General features: G+C 50.1%; 3 protein-coding genes across 9 annotated transcripts in view; all 3 read right to left on the reverse strand.

Annotated features, from left to right (window-relative positions):
• Positions 1–59: 59 nt before the first annotated feature.
• naa25 (N-alpha-acetyltransferase 25, NatB auxiliary subunit) lies at positions 60–8,070 on the reverse strand. Of its 2 annotated transcripts, none has more exons than XM_057018879.1 (24): positions 7,919–8,070; positions 6,681–6,766; positions 6,122–6,260; positions 5,929–6,047; positions 5,778–5,852; positions 5,582–5,689; positions 5,334–5,412; positions 5,038–5,149; positions 4,857–4,946; positions 4,602–4,774; positions 4,407–4,519; positions 4,109–4,316; positions 3,933–4,022; positions 3,684–3,864; positions 3,488–3,587; positions 3,258–3,409; positions 3,056–3,181; positions 2,720–2,963; positions 2,528–2,651; positions 2,384–2,449; positions 2,216–2,313; positions 2,026–2,139; positions 1,807–1,947; positions 60–1,726 (listed from the first exon to the last, which is right to left on the reverse strand). In XM_057018879.1, exons 1-24 carry the CDS (start codon positions 7,974–7,976, stop codon positions 1,604–1,606), a joined length of 2,919 nt encoding a protein of 972 aa, XP_056874859.1. In that variant the 5' UTR covers positions 7,977–8,070; the 3' UTR covers positions 60–1,603. The 2 variants fall into 2 exon arrangements, with proteins under 2 accessions (XP_056874859.1, XP_056874858.1); XM_057018878.1 differs by having other exon boundaries at positions 1,807–1,950.
• Positions 8,071–8,795: 725 nt separating this feature from the next.
• On the reverse strand, positions 8,796–16,206 carry pitpnb (phosphatidylinositol transfer protein, beta). 4 transcript variants are annotated; one of them, XM_057018889.1, is made up of 12 exons: positions 16,009–16,206; positions 13,982–14,012; positions 13,677–13,822; positions 13,247–13,338; positions 13,131–13,138; positions 12,714–12,788; positions 12,556–12,639; positions 11,735–11,812; positions 11,561–11,665; positions 11,375–11,497; positions 11,181–11,261; positions 8,796–10,868 (listed from the first exon to the last, which is right to left on the reverse strand). In XM_057018889.1, exons 1-11 carry the CDS (start codon positions 16,026–16,028, stop codon positions 11,214–11,216), a joined length of 810 nt encoding a protein of 269 aa, XP_056874869.1. In that variant the 5' UTR covers positions 16,029–16,206; the 3' UTR covers positions 8,796–10,868; positions 11,181–11,213. The 4 variants fall into 4 exon arrangements, with proteins under 4 accessions (XP_056874869.1, XP_056874867.1, XP_056874868.1 ...); XM_057018887.1 differs by having other exon boundaries at positions 13,086–13,138; XM_057018888.1 differs by lacking the exon at positions 11,181–11,261.
• Positions 16,207–16,436: 230 nt separating this feature from the next.
• Positions 16,437–22,824, reverse strand: part of ttc28 (tetratricopeptide repeat domain 28) — a 52,793-nt gene continuing 46,405 nt past the window's right edge. For 2 of the 3 annotated variants that reach the window (XM_057018874.1, XM_057018876.1), the window contains 13 exons: positions 22,618–22,756; positions 22,311–22,490; positions 21,684–22,243; positions 21,358–21,605; positions 21,128–21,252; positions 20,434–20,511; positions 20,148–20,307; positions 19,979–20,055; positions 19,773–19,796; positions 19,433–19,562; positions 19,143–19,250; positions 18,434–19,049; positions 16,437–18,085 (listed from right to left, as the gene is read on the reverse strand). In XM_057018874.1, coding sequence (XP_056874854.1) covers positions 16,957–18,085; positions 18,434–19,049; positions 19,143–19,250; positions 19,433–19,562; positions 19,773–19,796; positions 19,979–20,055; positions 20,148–20,307; positions 20,434–20,511; positions 21,128–21,252; positions 21,358–21,605; positions 21,684–22,243; positions 22,311–22,490; positions 22,618–22,756 — 3,574 coding nt within the window. In that variant the 3' untranslated portion in view covers positions 16,437–16,956. The remainder of the gene's footprint in view (positions 18,086–18,433; positions 19,050–19,142; positions 19,251–19,432; positions 19,563–19,772; positions 19,797–19,978; positions 20,056–20,147; positions 20,308–20,433; positions 20,512–21,127; positions 21,253–21,357; positions 21,606–21,683; positions 22,244–22,310; positions 22,491–22,617; positions 22,757–22,824) is intronic. The other variant, XM_057018875.1, reaches the window with a different exon arrangement.

Raw genomic sequence — 22,824 nt, forward strand, 5'->3', positions numbered from 1 at the left:
AAGATGCACAGCACCACTGTATCTTATATCATTATGATTGAGACAGTGCACGGCTAAAGTCAAGTTTACTTTTTATTTTAAAAAAGCGTCAACATTCCAGTGTTTCTGTTTTCCATTTTCTAACAAAAGCGGGTGCTTGGATGACACTTTAGATTGTCAGCCAGATTTCTGAACCTCAACACATTGGATCACATTTTTCATTCAAATGCAGTCAAACAGCCGGGCTTAACTATTCCAAAAGAAAAAAAAAAAAAAGTTTTATTGTGATTGTATACGAGAGTAACACGAAAACAAAGACACACCATTTACTCATATTCCTCTCAAGACAAAACAAACCCCAGATGAATTGAAACTGCCCACAAGTGCACCTCTGTATTTTATGTAAACCTTCACTGTTTGCATTAAAATTCTGCATATTTAGCTCAGACTGAGGATACGCTGAAGCTCACAAGGCTCATGTGAGTTAACTGGGAATTTAGGGAAAAAAACCAACACACACACACACAGAGAAATGTCACACTGTAGCTGCTTTAAAACACAAATGTCTTTCCACTCTCCACTTTTATTATTTACAATTAGGTCCAATGTGAAACACACCTGTCCAGACCACATTTTCTTATGAACACACGTTTCTGTAGAACATCTGCCTATAGAACCACACGCGGGTCAGTAATGAAGAGCCTCACGGTGTTCCGCTTTGGTTTGAAGTAGAACAAAGAAAAACTTCCTTTTTAAATAAATCCACTCGAGGTTTTTGCCGCGAATCTTCAGTTATTTGCATGTGGTTTAAAGTCCAATATAGTCCAATTATCCCCCATAATAAATACTACAAGAACCATCCCTACTACCGTAATATTGCTCATAAACAATTTTGAACTCCCTGTTCTGTATAATACTGCAACTACAGCTGTGGCTTCACTTTCACTTCCAAAGCAACACACAAGAGACACAAATCCAACTATGAGTTAGCAAAGAAAAGCTTAAGAAAATAGCTCTTGAATAGAAACCATCCTCCTGCAGGGAGCCGCGTCTATAATTCCACCGAGTGCATCACTTCCAAACCGCTGGAGGAACATATAGAAAAGCTTTCCTCCTTAGTGTCAACAGTCTTTGTGCACGTGGGTGAGATTCTCCTCAGTCAACAGAAAGAGAAAATAGAACCGACAAAAGAATAGTGGTTTATTGTGTCAATGTGGTAGTTGCTCTTCACTATGTACAATAATTTATAAGCTAAGCTCCTCTAAAACAGCCTGATCTTTCTCTCTCTCCCCCTGAATTTGCTGTACTTTTATTGAATTTCTTTTAAAAAGGACTGCATCCTTTTCAGTTTTAGTGACGTTTGCCATATAAACTTTTGAGTTTACTTACAAGCTTGTGTGCTCTAAGAGTTGCAAAAGTCCAGAGGTGTGTGTCAAAAAGGAAATAAAAATAAAAATAAAAAAAGGAAAAAAGAATCTCCAGTCTGAGCTCACAGAGAGATCTGCATGATTCCGAGCGGCTGCTCGGGTGTGTTGAGGTTTTCCTCTGACTTGACGTGGAGCTGGTGGGCTGACAGACGGTGGCCTGGCTGTGATGTCTGTGTTTGGGGCGAGTGCGATGGCGTTCAGATCTTGAGGTTTTTTATTGTTTCGGCTCTTCTCTTCAGCAGATCTCCCACCTCCTGTAACGAGTGCAGGTAACTGCTCTGCACCTTGTCCATAGCAGCCTTCATGAATGAAGCTTCCTCCTGAAAAGATCAAAGCAAATCTCAGGGTGGCGCTTTCGGGAGAAAATTCTGCTAAATTGAAGAGAGGCTCCAGAACCAACCAAAGGATGTCCTTCCAAGTGTAAACTAGAGAGTTTAAGAGCCATCATGCCAGTTTCCTGCCCTTTTATGTGCAACAGAGCCTGAGAAATCAGGTCCTGCAAGTTCCCCGTCAGCTCCTGGAACCCACAGATCACCAACGGCTGCTGGAGAGATGGAGCGGAGGGTTACCATGACAACAGAACGGATCTTATCAGTCGGGGAGCGGTTTAAAAGTGTACCACGTCAGTGCTCGTCTCCTTTCTCTTCTTCTTCTTTTTCTTCTGCAGACTCGTCTTGAGCGGCCGGAGGATCTTGGTGCATTGGCTCGCCATCCACAAAACTATACACACCGTCTGGAGAGAACACACACGTCATGACATCGTCATAGAACAATCTCATTATGACCGTCGGGAAGCCGGAGTGTCTCACCTCGACAAAGAAGATCAGGTTTTCTAATAAGGAGGGCTGGGTTTTTAACTTGCCGTCTTTCATTTCCAATAAATCTCCTCGACACGTGTTGAGTATTTCTGTGGACAGGAAGCGGCAGCGTGAAGCACGTTGGAGACAGGAAACGGATCACTCACGTCGCTGGCTCACCTTGAAGCTGAACTACTAATGATTTGAAGCCATTACAGATCTGGGTCTGAAGTTCTGAGGACTCGTCTGCAGAAGATGGAAAAGACAAATCGGTCCGGACATTCAAACGCCGCCCAGCTGCTGATGGGTCGTCGGCTTTCTTACCGAGCCCGAGCAGCTCCAGCTCCTGCAGGTGGACGCACAGCTGGAGGGCGGCGGCCTGGCACTGACAGCTCCCGGTGGACAGAGCGGGGGCCAAGCGCGTGGAGGGCGGTCCCAGGAATGGATACTGCAACACCAACACACGTTGTGAGTCCTCCTCCCCCACTCGGACCCCCCCCCCACACACACACATACCCGTATATGTTTCTCGACGAGCTGCGATGCCGTCTGTAACGTCTGGTTGAGCTGCGACAGGAGGCTGCTGAGGACCGACGCCTTGTCTCCGACCCCGTTCTCGTTGGCCGTCTCGGCGTTCTGCGGCGCGCACGTGTGCCCCAGCGACGCCATGGAAGCGACGAGGCGAAGCGTGAGGGAGCGTATCCTCAGCCAGACGGTCTCCTCTTCCAGAGAAAGGCGCCGGTGCTCCTCTGCTAACCGCCTGTGAACGCGGAAGAACGACACGTAAACAGATGCAGCAAAGCACAACGGGGGGAGGGGTGGGGGGCAAATCTACTGTAAATAACCTATGACCTCTCTTTAGGATCCCAGCTGGTGAAGACAGTCAGGTCTCTGTTGTCCCTTATGCTGTCCCAGGGGATGTCGTCCTCCTCTGCGCACAGAGACATGGCCTTCACGCTCTCCTCCAGACTCAACATGCTGCAAAACAACGGCAAAATAAAATAAATGGACACCGGAGCAGCGGACAGAGCCGACCTTGGAGTATCCCCCTCACATGTCAGCTTCCAGGAACAGATCCAGGAGCATCCTCTCAGTCCGGACCTGGGCAAAGTGCAGCGAATGGTTCAGTCTGTTTCTGAGCGCAATGAACTCTGGGATTTTCTCAAAGGCTCCGTACTTGTAAGCCTGGATGATATACTCTGAGGTCTGACGGGAGGAAGAGACAGATAAATCTGTTATGACCGGTTCTGACTGCTGCCTCTGGAAGAGATGCTGCTGACGTACATCTTTCTGGTTAGAGTGGAAAAACCTGAGGGAGAAGTTGCAGGACTGGGAGGCTGCAGCGAAGTGACCCAAAGACTCAGCGTAACGCGTCAGCAGGAAGCTGCGGTTAGAGAAGAAAACACCCGTCTGTCCTCTGGAACTGCTCAACTGGAATTCGAGGATGTTTAAATGGCGTGGAACCGCAGCTCTGACTGACCCGATGGTGTCGTGCTGGACGTGTTTGGCGTCCAGGTTGTAATAAAGATCCACGACGGGCTCGAAGGCTCCCAGGTGACAGTAGAGGAGCAGCAGCAGCAGTTTGAACTGAGCGTTGGAGGCACTGCGAGACAGACCGTCCTGGAGGACGCCTAGCGCCTGCCACACCGCGTCCTCGTCCCCTGCAACACAGAGAGCGCTGCGCTAGAGATGCTGCGGGACAGAGGGACACGTCCCGAGGGACACTCACCCGTGTCTCTCCATAAATCGATGTATACGTGAGCTGCCATGAGACAATACATATCGGAGAACTGCAGCTCCGTCTTCAGGGCGTTGCTCCCTGTTGGACACATGAGCGGACAGAGACGAGTCAGGATACAGACGTCCATCGACTCCCGAGTCGTCCCGTCCGCGGCCGGCTCTTACCAAACTTCAGCCCGTGGCGGTAGTGAGCTCTGAGCTCCGTGATGAGACGCAGCTTCCCCTCGGGGTTGAGAGCGTGATGCAGCCCGAGGGCCCGGCTCAGCTGGCACACACACAAGTGCCTCTGCAGCGCTCCGGTGTCCTCAGGAAAGGCGAAGCCCTCCTCCCCCTGCTCCCCCAGCGGCACCGCTTCGCTCAGACGGTTGATGAACTAGGAGGAAGAGGAGGAGGAGCCGAGGTGAACGCGAAGGTTCCGGTGCTAAAGGCTGGGATCTGCAAAGGTGACGGACTCTGACTTTACCTGCACGTGCTGCTCGGGGGCCAGCAGGTGGAGGTACAGGATTAGGTCGGTGATGCAGCACGGCTTCTCTCCAAACTTCCCAAAAAACTGCACCATTAGTTCTAAAGGTTCACCTGTGTGGAACACAACAGCCAGGAGGGAACTTTAAATCAAGGAAGGGACAAAAAGGGGAGGGGTTTAGAATTCCCGCGGTACCGAGCAGGCTCTCCTCGGGACAGCCTCGTTCTCGCAGCCTGTGCAGCAGCTCCAGTCGAGCTAAATACGGCCCTCGGAGCGAGCGGGACTCTTTGCCTTCCTCCTCTTTGATCCTCTCCTCCACAAACCTCACAACTTCAGCCACGGTGTGATGAACGGAGCCTTCAGAGCAGCTGCACACGCAACACCACACAAATCGCAATTCAGAAGTCAATTGTTTATCTTTTGGGGGGAAGAAATACAGCAAATACTCACTGGTCGCCCTCTGCTGGCGGAGCCCAGGACTGATCCACGAGGTGGAAGAGGGAGTCGAAATAGGAGGGGTAGAACTGCCAGTCATCAGGACTGGAATGATAAACACACGCATGTAAACGTCCCGTTTCTCTGCAGGTGTGTGTGTGTGTGTGTGTGTGTGTGTGAGGGGAGCTGCACTGACTTCTTGAGCAGCAGCTTGTGGGCCAGGGCGTTACATTCAGGCCACCGCTGGAGTCTCTGGTACAGCCTCATACACTTGGTTTCCCTGCTCTGAAGCTCACTCGTCAGCTTCTCTGTGGAACAAACATACAAAAACCTCGTTATCAATATTATACCTCATTTATTAAACCTTTGGGATTCTGGTTTGGTTTCTGGTTTAGACTGGTTAAGTCCTGGTTGGGATAAAATGATCCTTATTTGGTGAACGATCCCTTTCATGTAATCCCTTAAGATTATATTTCCAGAGAGTGTTAATACCCCCGAGTGGACCCCTGATCACACTGAGAGCCTCTTCACACTTTCCCAAACGTTCCAGGATCATAAAGTAGAGCTGCACCTACAGACACACACAGAAAACAACAATTATGGGCGTGCTAATCAGACAGAAAGTGCTGACTCAGCCCAAATGTCCACCTGACTCCTGCAACTATCTACAACTGTCCACCGTTTGGTCCACTTTAAACAGACCCGAGATTGTGTGGAGGGACACAAACAGCCACACTCACCTCTGCTTCGGCCTCAATCTTCTCCTCCTTGACCATTTTCTCCACCATGCGCTCGGCCAGAGGCAGGAACATGGTCTGGGCCAGCTTCTCATCGTCTGCCGAGACGGCCTACACGTTCAAGACGGGAAAAAGAAGCACGGCTGTTGGCGACGGGAGAGCGAGGCGCTGGCAGCCACGCGCACGCGTGTGAACGTACCTGCATCACCAAACTCATGACGGACCAGAAATAGTACGGATTCTTGGGCACGATTTTATACAACGCCATCCCAGCCTGGAAGGGAACATCCTTGAGTCTGAGTGTGTCTCTACATCCAGACGGGAGCCGTTTGCTGGACTCTGTTTCTCACCTGCTGCATCTTCTTGTACTCCCCCACCCGGGCGTAAGCCATGAAGAGGTGGGAGTGGTACTCCTCGCTGAGGGGGACCTTCTTCACCGCGGCCTCGTACAGCTTCGCCACCAACTCCGCTGTGGATGACAGGAAAAGTGCCGAAGGCCTCTCTGCAGCGCTCCCCCTCCCCCGTGCGTGCGCGTGTACTCACGACGGTGCATCTCTCTGTACAGAATAGTGAGGGCCTGGAGAGAGTTGTCGTCGGTGGGCTCTAGAACGGACACTTCCTGAGCCAAAGAGAAAGCTTCATCCTGTTTCCCCGTGCGTTGAAGGCCGATCGCCTTTAGGACCTGGAAGAAGAGAAAGAGCAGAATGAATGAGAGTCCAGTCCTCATTGAGACGTCCTGGACAGAAAATGTCCAAGCATCTATGCCAGAGCCTCTTTTTAGAACCAGAGGACCGACGAGGCGCTGCACGTCCACAGATGGCGTCTTGTTATTCTAAAGCAGAGCCAGAGAACAATGTGCCGTTGTCCAGTTGGAGAGTCAAGTCCTGTCAATAGATCCTGTGAAAAAACCATCCGACTGCAATCTGATGGCGAAACAACGTCCAACGTTTCATAAAGCAACAGACACAGAAAGGTCCAACGCTAAGAATGGGTCACTTTTGGCTACCGAGGGTCTGGAAGAGATGGAGCAACGTTCCTCTAGCACGACGTCCCGTGCACTTACACCACACGGGGATTGAAAACACACTCCGCAGTCACCCACCTTCGCACAGTGCAGGTCCTTATGTTTCTTCAGAAGTTTATCCGCTTGTTGTATTGCCATTTTATTGTTGCCATTATCAAGGTAATCTGGGGGAGGCAAAAGGAAGCTGTTATTTGATCAATAACGTCATAACCGAGTTAAAAATAAAACACTTTAAGATGTGGCATCAAGTAATCCTCACAAATACTTGTCTTTCTAAGACACCTCAGCTCAGCTGGCTGCCAAAATGAACTGCTAATGTCAGAACCATTGTCTCAAAGCAGGCGGTCATTAAGAGCTCAAATGGACAAAAGCTAAAGGCACGTCTCATAAACAAGCCGGAAGCTCCGAACCAATGAAGGTCAAAAGGTATCTACATTGTTTTATGGTCTTTTAAAGGGTGATTTTAAAGTTTTATTTTATTTTAAAAAGGATCCATGCTGATGACATGTGACAGATGACCAAAGTCACTTGTTCTTGAAGCTAACTCAAGTTGCAGCGCGATTATGAAGCAAACGCTGAATATGCATGGCGGTTAAGTGGTCAAACACATCTATATTCATATTGAAGCAGTATCACACAAAGAATGCTCAAGTTTGTCCCATATGTAGTTCGTGACAGATCTGTGTTAGCAAGCTAACAAGCTAACTCATAAGTGCAAAGGAGCTAGCTTGAAGCATTGTCCTTACACTATTATTAACCTAACGCTAACTGGAATATGTATTTATAACATAAATTAACGCCACGGTGCAAGAGATCGGTGCTGCGCAGAGACAACCGACCAAACGTAAATGCCTGACAACCTGTAGCCAGTCGCGGTTATTATACAGAAACTTTTCTTTTTAACTTGCATGCAATATCAGCATGTCTGCTGGCTAGCTGACACATTAGCATGCTAACTAACTGTCAAACCGCGAACGTTAGCAAAGGATAAATCCCTTTCAGCCTGTATATATATCCGGAGCATTCATTCTCAAAACGCCGCCAAGAAGGACATCACGCTTAAGAGTAGGACACCCAGTTTGCCCCAGAGACCAGCAAAAGCCGTGCCCTACGCCGGCTCGGTGGCAGACCGGTTAAGGTGCACTGTCATTGGGCGCTGCAGGCAGCAGACACCGTGGTTGGACACCGCGGGGCCGCATCGCTGCCCCCCGGCCGCAGCACCCTCTGATTCCAAAAAACGGACCAGCAGACGTCCTATCGGCGTCCCTCCAACACGCAGCCATGCATAAAGGTGGAGCTGGTGAATGGGTCCATACCGTAAATAGGTCTGAGTCTCCTGTCGTTGGGGTCCTGCACATGGCCTCTCGCCGCCATGGTGCTTTACCTGCTGGGACTGTGTGCGCATGCGCGCTGGCGGGCGCCTTTAGGAGCGACTAAAAGATGCTTTTATTGTTGAACGATCAACAATAACAGCAGAAAAAAGCTCAGCGGTGCACGAAGCGAGCCGACAACCACCCCCTTCTTTTAAAAGCTCCTTGTAAAAACTCCCAAAGGATCCAAAGAATGGCAGTTTTTTTTAAATAGTTCAGGAAAATACGCTTACTTCCGCCGACATGTGACATTTTTTTTAAAAAAATACAGCAAAATACGCGCGTAGTTACTTTCAGTGTTTAGATTCAAACAAATTATAAAAATGCGAATTTAAAAAAATATATTCTGGGTGATTTTTGAAGGTCTAAGACGAGTCAGGGGATGCCGGAGTCCAGGCCAGGAAGGTCCCGATCCACCCGGGTTTTCCGACCGACCAGGCGGAAACGCCGGAACCGGTTCCCGCTTGTCTCGCGAGGCGGTCCGGGAGGTGGGAAAACCCGGATGGATCAGAAGGCGTCGGGACCGGACTCCGACATCCCGATTCAGAATATGGTCAAAAAGGGGACCTTTTCAAGATAAAAGGCGATTCTTTGTTCACAGGCTGAGGTACTTCAAGGGTTTATTTCTTTGAATTTCTATAATAATGGACCACAGTTAAGAAAAGACAAATCCAGAATCAAAGTTTTAGTTTAGGACACCAACAGGGGAGCAGGCTGTGGCTCCGCTGGGGCCGCTTTAGCCTTCCACACCTCCCTCTTCATCAGGGCCCTCGGACCCTCTCAGCAACACCGGAACGGACTGAAATAAACCCAGAAGAAGCAGTTTGATTTGATTATTTGATCAAATTTATTAGATATTCTGTTATGTTTCATGTTCTAGACCTTCTGTCACAGCTCCAAAGCTGCTGAAGAGAAACAAAACCAAAAAGGAACTAAGATTGTTTTACATTCACAACTAATTCCCCTGAATTTTGCCTCATTGGAAAAAGAGAAAAATTTAATACACTGTGGATTTCTTTCAAAAACAACAAAAAAAAAGAAAAGTAAACAAGAAAAATCAACAGCAGATTTTGCAAGTGCTTATTCATGATTACAATATAGAAAACAGTATTTTGGACTCTTGTCGGTACAGGAGCGTCTACCCGTCCCCTCAGTCGAACCCTGGCTGGCAACGCCGCTAACGCTACCCAACTGTGACCCTCGTCTCCGGGGCGACGCCTCCTCTCCGCCGTTGTCAGTCATTGAAGCATTAATTGAGGTTTAACGTTGAGGAGGCGCCGCCCGACTCGTGGACTTCCCTTCCGTTACTGCGAAAAAGTGCCGAGCATGCAAACCCAGACCCAGAACCTCTCCTCTGACGAGCGCTAAAGCAGCCCCATGTCATGCCTGCACAAGCCCCGCCCCCACGCTGTACATTCATAAGCAGGGATGAGGTACAGTTAAACCACCGACCAGCGCCGACGTCACCATGACAACAGAACTCAAGCGTCCGAGTGATACAGTGGAAGGACCCGGCGACGTTGAACCTCGGCGACTCCTCGTTCAAGTCAGTGTTTGTATTTACAGTTTGTCCGTTTCTAGAAGTACACTTAAAAAAGGACTCGTAGCAGAACACACGCGACAGTCAGACCTGATTAAATCAACTTTTAATCGCGTAGAAACGCATCGAGCTGCGCCGCCGGCGAGAAAACGCCAGTGTCCACCGCTTCTGCCGTTTGAAGGGGAACGTAAACTGGTTTTCTTCTCGGCCAGGCACAAAAATATAGATTTCCCTACTGTTGCCATAGCGATTTCAGGCTTAATTAGAAGGTGAAGATTCCAGACTGACTCGCGCTTTTGTGTAATCAGGTCGACGCGAACCGCGAAAGACAGTTACGACGTGTGATAAATGTAACACCAAAACACTGCAAAAGAAAAGAGAGAAGCAGCCGTAGAGGAATAAAAATAAGAAAGAAAGATTGATAACACTCGTCTCGTCCTGGCGTGATGCGTTTGTGGTCCTCCGGTTTAAGCAGTTAGCGTGTGGAGATGAGCCGGGAGCCTCGAAGACGCCAGGCCGGGCACCCGTCCACCCACGTCCACAGTGAGCGAGTCCTTTCAGGGCGAAGGCAGCCGATAACACACACACACACACACACACACACACGAGCGCACACACACACACACACGCACACACACAGATGTATTGTACAGATTCTCCTCGGAGCGCCGACCCTCTCGTCGAGATGGGTGAGGAGCCGCCCCGGTGACAGAGGAGCGGTTTGACATTTCGATCGTGGGGGTGGGGGGGGGACGGGGGACGAACATCGTCTGGCAGACAGAGGAGACGGTGAGACGGGGGAAGAAGGTCCACACACACTTTATGGAGACATGAATGGAGACAGGAGTGAAGGGACAGACAAGGATTAGAGCAAAAACCATTAGAATACAGAAGGTGAGCGGGGCCGAAACCTGCCGGGAACCTTGGTGATTTCTGCGGGGGCCAGTTCGCCAAAACATCCTAATTTCAAAGTTTGTCCACCTGAATAAAAACGGCGCCCATTTAAAATCAGCTAAAATACATCAGGCAAGTTACTTTCTGTGCAAAGTTTTTTTTTTTTCCTCTCATTTTTTTTTTTTTTTTTTTTTTTACATATGAAAAAGAAATTGTGGGTTTTTTTTGGAGGCTTGTGATTGGGGGAGGATCTGTACAGTACTGTTAGCCAATCTGATCAAACCCCCCGGAGAGTCATGCGAGACGGGGGAGAGGAGAGGCGATGGCGGTGGGGAGAAGGGGGCGTGTCCTGGTCGTCGTGGTGGGCGCATCTCCGATGACATCATCATGACGGGGTTTGGTCGATTTGCCTCATTGCTCGTGAGCAGCACTGGTGCCTCGAACCGGACCTTTACTACGCAGCTGAGCGACAGAAGAGAGAACAAAATCAGTCTGGGGGGGCGAGGAGGAGTGTGTGTGTGTGTGTGTGTGTGCAGTCGGCCATGCAGGGAAAAAAAAAAAAAAAACAGCCACAACACAGAGACACCAAGTGAAAAACGACGTGATGGGACAGAACGTTGGACGTTCGTGAACGGCGAGCTGATGAAGGAAAGCGGCGTGAGACAGAGGCGGGTCGGGAGGAGGTGCAGCAGTGACCAGGTGTTAAACACAGAGCTCGGGTTAGACGGCGTCAGGGCCCATGCAGCGGCGCCGCCTCTCCTCGGTGGAACTTACTCAGCCCGTCTTTACAGCCTGACCTACAGTGACCTACTCGTCTGTCGCAGAGGTTCCTCGCACGTCCCCCTTCTGACGCATCTGATGTGACATTCAGGAGTGAACAAGGTTAAATCCCACAGAACCCGAGCTGGCGCTGCTGCGGCGTCCTGCAATGACAGGAACAATGCTGGCGCGGCGGGCGGAGCAAGTACCTCCTCCAGCTCTCTTTGGGTCTCGTCCTCCATCCGCCTGATGTCCTCCATGGTCAAACCCACCCACTTGTCGATCCAGCAGAACAGTTGGCGGTGAAAGTTTGTGAAGATCCGTTTTTCTTGCTGCGAGAGACAGAAGAGGGTGAAGAATGCAGCAGGCTGCTGGTGGCGCTGACCGGGCCCTACCTTGTGGATGATGTTCTCCACTTTGGTCTGCAGGCCCCACCATCTGAACTTGACGGTGACCAGCTTGTACGCGCACATGTGGGGGCACTCGGACTTGAGCTCGTTCTGCGGGGGGAAGAAGAGAGCTGAGCACTGGCGGCCCGACAGCACCGCCTCCCTCTGCTGCGTCATTACCTTCCACTCCGGACTCAGAGGCCCTCTCCCCGTCTTAGCGGAGTGGAACAGAGCAGGATCTTCCTCTGGCTTGTAGTCCTGAAAGGACAGGAAGATGCTACCTGAGTGACCTCAGTTATTCTTAACACAAGAGTCTTCTGCTCCCACTCAACATCTGCGTCCTCCTGAGAATAATTACCCGATGGAGCATTTAGTAATTACACTGTTATACAATAAATGGCGTCGGTATATGAGAATCTCACACTTAAAGACAGAAATAAGCAGCCTGGGAGTTCAAGGGTCACGGTGCTGTTTTAATCCAGCGGGTCTGGAAAAGGCCAGTGGAGACCTGCAGCAGATGGACGTTCAGATTAAGCCCTGGCCTCAACGCCGATCCACTTAGGCCATTACAGTCCGGGAGCAAGCGTGAACGCAGTAACCACCGCGACCGACCACATGACAGTCGGGGTGGAGGAGCATCCGCAGAACCCGAGACCATCGTCCCCTATTGGGACGAAGCAGCGGCTGATGATGGACACATGAAACCCCTCTGACTTCAACTATAGGAGAGAACTGGTGTGAGAACAACAGCAGGCCGGCGTCTCAAAGCCACATGCTAAATTTGTGGAGGCTGATTTGCTTATTAATACAAATACAAACAAATGACATCATTGCGAGCTCTATTAGAGTCCAGGCAAGTTGAGGACTGGGAGGAAGAGTGGAGGACAGCGGCTCGAGGCTGCTTCTTCTGTTGTAATGCCTTCACAACACAGTTCACTCAGATTTCATTAGATTGTCACAACTTTAAACTCTGAATCATCGCCATCACAAGTCAAACTCACCCCTGGAGCCACTTCGTCTTTGTTTGCTATATCTATGGGGACCACCTCCACGTCCTTCAGCGTCTGCTCGTCCAGCTGGTGAACCTGGAAGGGAAAGACGGGTCAAACGCCTGAACCGGAAACTGGATTTTGGCATCGCGGGCGTTTGATTTACTCACATTTTCTAATGTCCCCATGTCGGGTTTGTGCCACGTTTCGATCTTTATCATGAAGTCATCCTTCATGTACTCGTTCTGGAGGGAAAACACGGAGAGGTCAGAAAAGTTTGGCCTTGAGGTTTTACGGGGCCTAATTTGAGCAAAGCTTAGAAAGCAGGTACTACTGCTAAGCTGTACGACAGCATGAATGGAGGATTCCGGGAGATGTGCTTAAAACAGCCAAATCCAATTAACTGAGCAGAAGTTTGGACTGAAGGAACCGTTTAGATGCTGCGCAGCTCGCCTCTATATTTGGCACCAAAGACGTTAACGGGTTGGTGACACGCAGCAGCACAAGCCAGTCGACCCACTTAAGACATGACAAACACTCACATTCCCCCCATTATAACGGAAGGTGTGAATTAAAAAGCCACTCACCGTCACAACTGCAGGAAAAAGAAGGAAAAATAACGTCAGTAAAGTTTGAGATGCATTTAAAAAGAGCAGCACATGAACATGGACTCAGTGGTCAGAGCCCGGATCCATGAACGTACTGGTGCGACAGTAGGGGTAGGCGTTCCAGGCCTTCTCGTGAAACACTAACGAGCCCTCTGGTGCGATCATCTTCACAAACCCTGGGACTTTACTGAAACACAAAGAGAAGGAACCAAGCTAAAATGTTTCCCTCTTTGTCGTCTGAGCAGTAATGAAGATGATGAAATAAAGAGCTCTAAACTATCCGGTCAAGAGAATCCTGCAGAAAGCAGAGAGACTATATAGTGTTTTTAAAAAACTACTCCAGAGTGTGACTGATGTTTTCTTGTGCGTCTCTCCAAAAACAAGAGCTGGTATTAATTGTTGAAATTGAATTGAAGGACAGTCTTTTGTCCTCACTGCTGCTTCATGGAAACATCCCATCAGAAGGTCTCAGGGCCTCTTTAGCAGGATCGGAACGCTTCACAGGGAGCCATTTTGCAGACTTGCCTCTTTAGATGGTAGATTTTGTGGGTGTACTGTCCCTTCTCGCCCTCCTTCTCATACGGTTCATTCTTCAGAACCTCGATGCCTTCTCCTCCGCCCGTCTCGTTCTTGCTGGCTTCAGCCACAGAGTACAGCTGACCTACTTGATACTGCGTGAAAAGGGGGGGAGAGGGAAGACAGAGACCCCGGGATGAATGCACAAACAAAGGGCCATCGTCTGCCAGGGAGGGCAGAAAGTGCGCTGGCGTGTCAAAGCCGCCATTGGACATTTGCTTAAAATCAGAACCGCTGATTAAAATGGGCCTCACCTCTTCCACTGAGACTGGCAACACAACACGACTGGAGGGAGAGAGAACAGACGAGTGACAGATTAATGCAGCGTCCTGAATCATGCTTTACATGTAAGCGTAAAGAATAAACTTATTTGGAATTACAGCAGATATTAGTAAAATATGGTAAAGACGGTTGCTACTGGCCAGTGACAAATATGGAAAAGCATGAAGTTGTGGGTAAACAATACTGCGCCCATCTTTGGGAAAAACTGAATTAGCCCCGTGCTAAAGTCTCCTGGTCTCAGGGAACGTGCCAAAGGAATAAGACAAACGTGTTGAAGCAACGAAAGTGCTGGAGGATAATGGGAATCTGCGGAGTTCCTGGGAAAGGCCATTAAAACACCTGGTAGTTTCCATGAACGGCGCGCTCGTTTCTCGCGTTCTCGTGTGATATTCACTGGCCGCATTTTCCTGAAGACTTCCTGACTCACTTCTGCTTTACTAGCAAAGCAGACTTATTCATGGAAACTATTCCTGTTTTTAGGAGGCCGTGGTAACCGCGGTAAACACAAGTCACGGATCTCTAAATCTGACTGTCTGACCAAAGATTACTTGATCAGCCCGTGGTCAGCGTGAATGATCTTTACTGCCATGATTATAGGTCAGGGGAGGGTAATGACGCCGGCGTTACATTTATATATGTTAAAGAAGCGACAGATCAAAGAATGAACTGAGCTTAGATGAGGACAGATTCATTTTTAAGAATAAGCCTTCGTTCTCGTCAGCACTTTGCCCTGTCAAACATTTCTAAAGCTGAGTTACAGAAAGATGATAAGGACACCGCTATACGTTATTACGTAACACGTGAACTTCCCAGTAACTTTAGGCAGAACAGCAATTGCATCCAGATCTTAGTGCAGTCTGAACCTTTTGGGAAAGCACAAGCAATCCAAGCTATTTCCAACGCTCTTAAAACCTGTAAAAACACTGTAAACGTGCAGAATTGCTGTCGTGGGCCATCACACGTAAGGATATGATCTATACCATAAAAAGGGCTGCGCTCATTGGGCGACCAAGTTTCATATTTCCACACTACACAGTTGACTGGCGCGGTGAAATATGGACGTGCTGTTTGAACAACATGACATTGTTCGTGCAGTGATTCGTGCAGGGCTACTGAAAGTGTGCACAGGGGAGCGGCTACAACAGGTACCGTTAGGAGTAGCGGATGTAGCTTAGCAACACCGGGCTAGCCAGTGTCCAAAAAACACAATCGTGGACTTTTAATGCAATATACGTTGATAGGCGTCGAGACTATACGCTGTTTTTAAGTGTGAGTTGGTGGGATAACTCTGAAATGCTACCGATAGCAAAGTATTAAGTGGTTCCACATTCTCTGGTTAGCTCCTATAGGGGCTTGCTAAGAGGCCATAATTAATAACTCCTCCCTAAACTATATGCTAACGCCGCGGCTGCGTGTAATACGCTATATATTACCGGTACTGTGGAGATAAACTCTGCGAGGTGTTGGTCTCAAAACTGAACTCCACTCGTCACTGTAGTGGCCCTGCTAATGCTAACCTAGCCGGGTAGCATTAACAGTAAATCCGACGGAGACGGAGCCCTAATCTGTCACTCTCGGGACTGGAACTGAGCACTTGAGCGGTGTCATACGCTGCTAACTGGCTACACATGTTAGCCTTGGTCTCGGGGCCAACCTCGGGACTCACTTTAACTATTTATACGTTATTCGTGGTCAAATCAGAATACGGGTGTCCACAACTCATTTCCTTCCAGACGCTAATTGTCCCTTTTTTCGCCGCTCCAACTCCCGTTAGCTCGGAGTAGCAACGCCTTAAAAGACCGGTGCGGTGTCCGGTTGTCCACCCGCTCATCCACCATGCTCAAGCGGGCTCTTTTTATGAGCCACACGGTTCCGAACACTCATGAAAAATAGCCCTAAATGATACACCCGCGTCTCTTCTATAGCAATACACTCTGACCGAGGTGAAAATGCCGAGCTATGTGTGCCTAAAGGCATGAAAAAGGCAGTTGACACTCACTATTCCTTGATGAGCACCATCTTCGTCACCGGGCTGCGGCTGCGCACCGACGCCGGAGCCCGGGCAGACTTATCAACAAGTTGGTTCCGCCCTCACCGAGACACCATTGGTCCGAAGCTTTTCGGTAAAATGCGCTTTTCGGCTTCATTTTCCAGACATTAAAAAGAGAAATAGCTAAATGAAATTATTTAGCTGATGGTTGTCACGGGGTGGTCTATGTTTACATTTTAAAATGGCTCCCCCACCCTTGAAGTTCATATATAAAGTCACTTTTATTAACCTCGATGCCTAAATAACTTAATATTCACGGATCAGTATTTTCATATACTGTGCATGTGTGTATTTTTCTGATTTATGTCAAGTATGTGTGCTTTTGTGAACTCCATGCAGATCATAACATCTGACACAAAAACAAACATCGGGGTATATATATTTAAAAATCTTGTTTCTTTACTTCCTCCTTTAATTGTTTTATAAAATGTATAATAATGGTTGGAAAACACAGTTTACAAAATAAAAATAAAAAACACTGATATAACCATCATGGCATTTAACATTAGACACCACACAACAATTCAAATTCAGCCCCAGATCACACAAATTCAGTGAGAGCAAGTCAAGGAACCGAGAACAAAAACGGAGACGCTGAGACTCATGCTGTCTCATCAGCCGTGAACACGTCACTGAAGACTCTTCTCTCACCATGGTTTTGTCGTTCCAGCTCTCCAAACAAAGGCACCTTCATCACATTCAAGACATCAGCATTCCAGCACAACAAACCTCGAAAAACATTTAAAATCACCATAAGTATGAAACAGTACTTTCTATTCTCATCTTCAGCAGGTGTTGCTAAAACAAAACAAAAGGAAACCCAAATGTGGGAGCATTTAGCTGTCAAACGGACAGCTTCTGTCATACAAACACTAAAGCTGTTCAACATCCCAACCCTCAACATTTAGAAGATGGGAAAAAATGTCCTGGCGAATGGAACTTGTAACCGTTTTCGGGGGGAAGTTTGAAGCTTCCTTTGGAGTTTGTGGTGGTGTTGGATGATGGAGATTGTGCTGCTCTAGCCTCCAGCGCTTGGTGACCATTGGGTGGGCCGCCGGCGTTCCTCCCCTCCGATCCAGCTTCGTTGGCGCCGGTGGACTCGTGTCTGGGTGAAAGGTGGAGCAAGCCTAGGACATCGTTCTGAACCGCACTCATTTTTTTATTTCCACTTCGCAGTAGGCTGGCGGGAGACGGAGGGTCGTGTTTCTGACCCGCATTAGCCCAGAAAGTTTTTAAATTATGAATTGCTTGGACTTTATCGCCCTGTTTGGACTGGCTCGATTCGGGGGTGTTTGCCGGGCTGGACGACGCCGACCCGGCGGAGGAGTAGGAAAGTGCTGGCGATGGCGCACAGTCGGCCGGAGAGCGCGAGGGTGAGATGTGGGAAGTGTACGGCGAGGAAGGGTATTTAAGTTTAATTTGCCCAACGCCATCTGGAGGCGCTGTGGGCGGGGCTGTGGGCGGAGCTGTGGGCGGAGCACGCTCTCTGACAGACAGCGATGAAGATGGAGACGAACGCGCCGGGCTGCTGTAGCCAGAGCTGATTTTCTGCAGCGACGAGGAGCGCGAGGGCGGTTTCGGCCTCGTCATCGGCGGCGTGGCGGCCGAGGGCGAAAGGGGTGAAAGATGTGACGACAGGGACAGAGGAGAGGAGCGAGTCTTCAGACTGGCTCTGCTGGGTGGCCGGCTGAAGGCGCTGGTCTCAGACGGCTGAAATCCCCGAGCGGCGCCGGTTAAAGTTGGAGTCGTTGGTGTAGACAGAGACGGCTGCCTGGCCTGAGCCTCTTCCCTCCCCTCGTGCCCCCTTGCTGCTTTCCCCCGGACATTTGCCTTCTGTAGGTTCTCCACGGCCTGCATGTGGCTCTGGGTCTCCTCCAGAATCTTCTGGGCCAGTTCCTGTGGATCCAGCTGTCCCGCAGGCATCGTCCTCTCCTCCTGGGACTTGACGGTGCTGTCCGTCTCGGTGCTCGACTGGTCTGACTCAGAGCTGCTAACCTTCCCTTTCCCGGCTCTGTGAGGAGACGAGCTGGAATAAAAGAAAACGTGAAGGTCACGACGCGACAAACGCAAAAGCTGAAGCAAAACATGTAAAAATAAACAGGACTGAATAAGTGGATTTAGGCTGTGTAACCGTTAATACACCGAACACGCAGTTCTAGGAGCAATTAGCTTGCTCAGGGTCACAGCAGGTGGTAAAGATCATCGCTTTGCTCCTGTGGGGATGGTGGATCAACCTGTTTTTTTAACCCCTCGTGAGCTGCTGCTGCTACTGAAGCTAATCAGCTAATCAACCAAAGTCACCAACCTTCCTGTCCAGGTTCTAAAACTAAGGATGTGAGCAGAAAATAATTGTGTCAAACCGAACCGTACTTACACTTCTTGTTTGGATTTGGGGCTGGCAGGAACTTTGACGGGCAGCAGAGGGGCTTTAATTGGGGAGGTTGGCGTGCTGATGCTTCCCTTGGAGGAAACGGTGACAGCGGCAGAGCCTCTGGCAGCGCCACCTTTGCCTTGCCTGTGTCCTACAGGTAGCGGCAGGGTGTCGCACTCCCTCCTGCCGTGTCCCAGCGGTTCACTGCTGATGATGGAGTAGCCTTCATACTCCTCTTCCTCCCCTCCCCCCGCAAACCCTCCTCTGTGATTAGCTGCTCTGCCTCTCAGCAGGCCGCGGTGTGAGCTATAGAGGGCGACGCCCCCGCGGGGTCCATCCACGTCCTGCTGGTGCGAGCGTTGGCTGGTGACGTCACTTCCTGCGGGCTCGGGGCGGGACAGGAAACTGAGGGAGGAGGCGACGGAGCTTAGGCTGTACACAGAGATGGCATCGCAGGAGAGGTTGTCAGGGCAGACCGGGGGCAGAAAGGAGGGCTGGGGTGGGTAACAGCCGAGGGAGAGGGGCAGAGAGTGTGGCTGTGAGGCGGATTGGGAGGATGACAGAGACTCCAGAGAGGAAGAACTGTCCATGCTGAGGCGCTTGGGAAGCTCTGTGGAATCTAGAGGAGGAGAGCGAACAAGTCCAGGTGTTAACCCCGACCGTACAAGCATATTTACTCCTATTCACATTAAAATCAGCCTTTTATCCTCACCAAACAGCGCCAGAAGGGACTGAAGTGCATAATGAATGATGCGCCTGCTGGCCTGCTTCCCAGTCTTCAGCACGACCTCCTCCTGGCCCACCTCGCAAAGGTCAAAGCCTAAACAGAAGCTGAGTTTACGCCGGTGCTGCACATGCGCGACCCTTGACCTCACCCCAGTTTATGCAAGTTCACAGCAGACTGAATGGAAGTATCCGTGGTGAACATTCTCCACTACCTCGCTTCCATAAAGTCACTTTCAGATCACGTTCATGTTGTAACTCGCACAACTGATGACTCACCGAGCGCTGCCAGGAACTCGTGGCAGCCCGGGAGCCTCCAGAGCTGCACGCTGATGGACACCTGAATGGGCGCCAGGGAAAAGTCTTGGTCTTTATCTCCCGTCTGAAACTGCACCAGCAATTGATGAAGCTTTGGTGGGAGGGAAAAGAAGGAGAAGGGTGAAGTTACAGCAGCTAAATCGCAGGGAAATAGAGAGAACAGCGGTATTTTAATTTGAAAACACACACACAAAAAAAATCCTAAAACAAAATAAAAGCACCCACGTCACAAAGATCTTTCAAAATAAAACATTCATATTTTCCACTGCCGTGCGCCTGGTGGGCTCACTGTTACACTTACCATTCCCACCATGCTTTTAACCGCCTTTGTGAGGTGGGTTTGAGGGAAAAGGAAAAAGATATTCAGATATATTTGGATTCGAGAGTCACCCGACAGACAGTCAAGTACAGCTGAGGACATGAATTCCAGATGATGCCAAAGATGTAAGAACTTCTCAAGTGTTCAGAAAATGTGAGTCAATGTGGCTGCAAAAGAGGACAGAGTACCTTGTGGATGAGCTGTTCTCCGGCCTCGGCCGTGGTGACCAGTTTGCAGAGAGCCTGCAGAGCTGGAGGGGTCAGACCTGAAGGGGGTGCAGAAGGTTTGGGATCAGCTCCACACAGAAGGTGAGGGTTAGAAAGTGTCAAATGCAGGAAAAGGCTGTCTGCAGGCTACCGAGCAGGGCCTGGAGCGTGGTGCTGCACTGCTGAAGTCGATCTCCGGGGTCCGAGGTGGGGAAGAACACCGCTGCGGGGAGAGCAGAGCTGCTACCGGAGAAGTCCAAGCGAAAGCCCACAGCAGACAGCAGGGCCTGCCACCCGGGGACCCCACCCACCTGACGGGGGCCAGACAAGAAGCTTAGCCAAGAGTCACTTTACTGAGTCGCACTTTATATGATCAGTTCTCCTTCATCACACTTTAAAGTGGAAATGAGGGAGATGATTTTACAGTAGAAACGGACCTTGTTCTCCACGCTCTGTTGGGACGTGTACATGGGGTTGCACTGGCCGCTCTGGATACGCTGCAAAGACTTCTCAACCTGTGGACGCGACACATATTAAAGCATCTCTTGTGAACCCGTCGTGGTCATTATACAGAAGGCAGAAGAATCCATCCTTAAGGAACCTTGGGTGCGTTGAAAACTACAGTTTAAGCTGCCTTCTCTGGGGTTTGGCATGGTGAAATAGTGGATTTGATAAGAGCAACAATAACAGGCATGATGGGAGTTGTGTCCCTCATTAACTCACTAATTTTCTGCTACTATTTCTCTGCCAAATGCAAAAAATTCCCCTACAAATACCTGGGGTGGGGCTGTTATGCTGAAGAATGCTGACTCAGATTATTTAATTATGTGCCTCTCTTTGTGTGATGTCTTTTTAGATCCATGTTGACAAAAAAGAAGAGATGATGAAAACTGCTCAAAAATGTCAACAACTTGGCAAAAATAAGGTTGTAATAAAGACGTTCTGCTAACATTAAAATTAGGGGAGCGGATTTGGTCTCGAAAACAGAGAAACATTCATGTAATGTTGCGACTTCATTTCCCGAATCTGCAATTTTATTAGAACAGAAGCGGGACGGACGAGTCAAAACTCCCGAGCCGGGCGAATCCAACCACCTCAGCAGAGCTTCTCGTTAGTGACGCTGCAGCTCACCAAATGTAGGAGCACTCGGAGAGCGTCCCTGGCTCTCTCTGGGTACTGCAGGATCTCTGCCAGAGCCTGGCCAACCAGGGACATGGGGCTGTTCAGCTTCACGTCACTGCCGATCAACATGTAACCTGCAGGAAGACACGCGTTCACACACGCTGCGGTCGTTTCAAGTCCCACCAGGAAAGGTAAACAGGGACCATTTGTATTCCTATTCAATTCTTATCTGGGCTCACCGGCCCAGTTGGAGGGGTGTGAGAAGTGTTTGCTGCTCTGAAGCATCTTCATGGCCTCCGTCAGCGCCGCGCTGGCCTTGGTCCCGTTGAGGAGCGCCGTGTAGAAGGTGTGCGTGAAGAGTTTGGACGCGGCAATCGGGACAGGCCACAAGGAGACGCACACGCACTGGACTCCAGCAGCCAAGAAGGCTCTGGTCAGGCCCACCATCCCGTCAGCGGTCACCCTGCTGCTGGACTCTGGGTACAACCTGCGGTGGAAGAGGTCAGAGGTCAGCTGGGAGGTGAAGCCTCAGAAAAACCATTTTGGGACGTGTGTGACGCTCCACCTCAGAACCACCAGTTTGACACTCAGGCACAGGTCCAGTATGTCGGCAGCAGTGAGGAGGAAGTCGTGGAGGGGCGGGCTGTCGCACACGCTGTCCACTTCACACACGCTTTCTCCGTCCTCGCTCACGTCATCGTCCCCTTTCAGCTGCTCTCGGCCACCGTGACCTTTGAACAGATTCATCCTCCGATCCTGAACTGCGTTCTCGCCAGAGGTTGGTGATTTCTCCCCGGCCTGGCCACCTGCCCCCCTCTCACCCCCTGGGTGCTCTTGGCTCGGGGCCATAATCAACGCCGCGAGCTTCCAGGAAATATGTGTGGCAAAATGGACGCACTCCGCCTGATTCAGAGCGGCTAGCACGCGCTCCTTGGTGGCGTTGGCGCCGGTTAGAGGCTGACATCCTAGCTGCTCCCCCAGCCACAGAGCTTCCTCCTGAGCAGAGGGTAAGGGGCCCCACAGCCAGCGGTCCATCACTGAGGGGGGCAGGCGCGGAGCCCCAATCACGGCAGCCATTGAGCCTCCGTCTGAGCAAACTAAAGGGCCACCGCGGCGCTGATGAGGCTGCGGAAGGTTTTGTTTGGAATTAGAACCTTAATTTAAAGAAAGAACAACCTGCCGGCGTCCTTACCTTGACTGTGGACGTGAGGCTGCCTAAAGAAGGAACACAAATGAGGCTGAACCTCTCGTAAAGGTATTCGTTAGAGGAGCTGCCTTTGAGCAAGGCGAACGGGATGAGGTACAGCTCCCCTTCCAGCACTAATACGAGCTGCCTGTGTCGGCCCACAGGCCCGGCACTGTGCATCAGGCCCTGAGGACAGAGAGACACAAGCGTTCTGAGGGAAAAGGAACCACGGTGCAAACAGAGACTAACCACGACAGTCGGATGTGTCGTTGACGCCGCATCCATCTGCATCCAACTCTATATGCACACATACCACTTCCATGGGTGCTATCAGTAAGTCATAAAGGGCTCGCAGGGGAGGTTTGTTACTCGGGCGACAATGGAGAGACGGCGAGCTGCCCTTGGCTGGAGATACGGTGGCGCTGAAGAGGCTCGTCATGCTCTGACAGCTCCTATAGGAGGCACAGATGCACACATGACAACCAGCGGCGCACATCATCAGGTCACGTAAGCTGCTATA

The sequence above is a fragment of the Takifugu flavidus genome, chromosome 20 (genome assembly GCF_003711565.1).
Source record: "Takifugu flavidus isolate HTHZ2018 chromosome 20, ASM371156v2, whole genome shotgun sequence".
Taxonomy (NCBI): domain Eukaryota; kingdom Metazoa; phylum Chordata; class Actinopteri; order Tetraodontiformes; family Tetraodontidae; genus Takifugu; species Takifugu flavidus.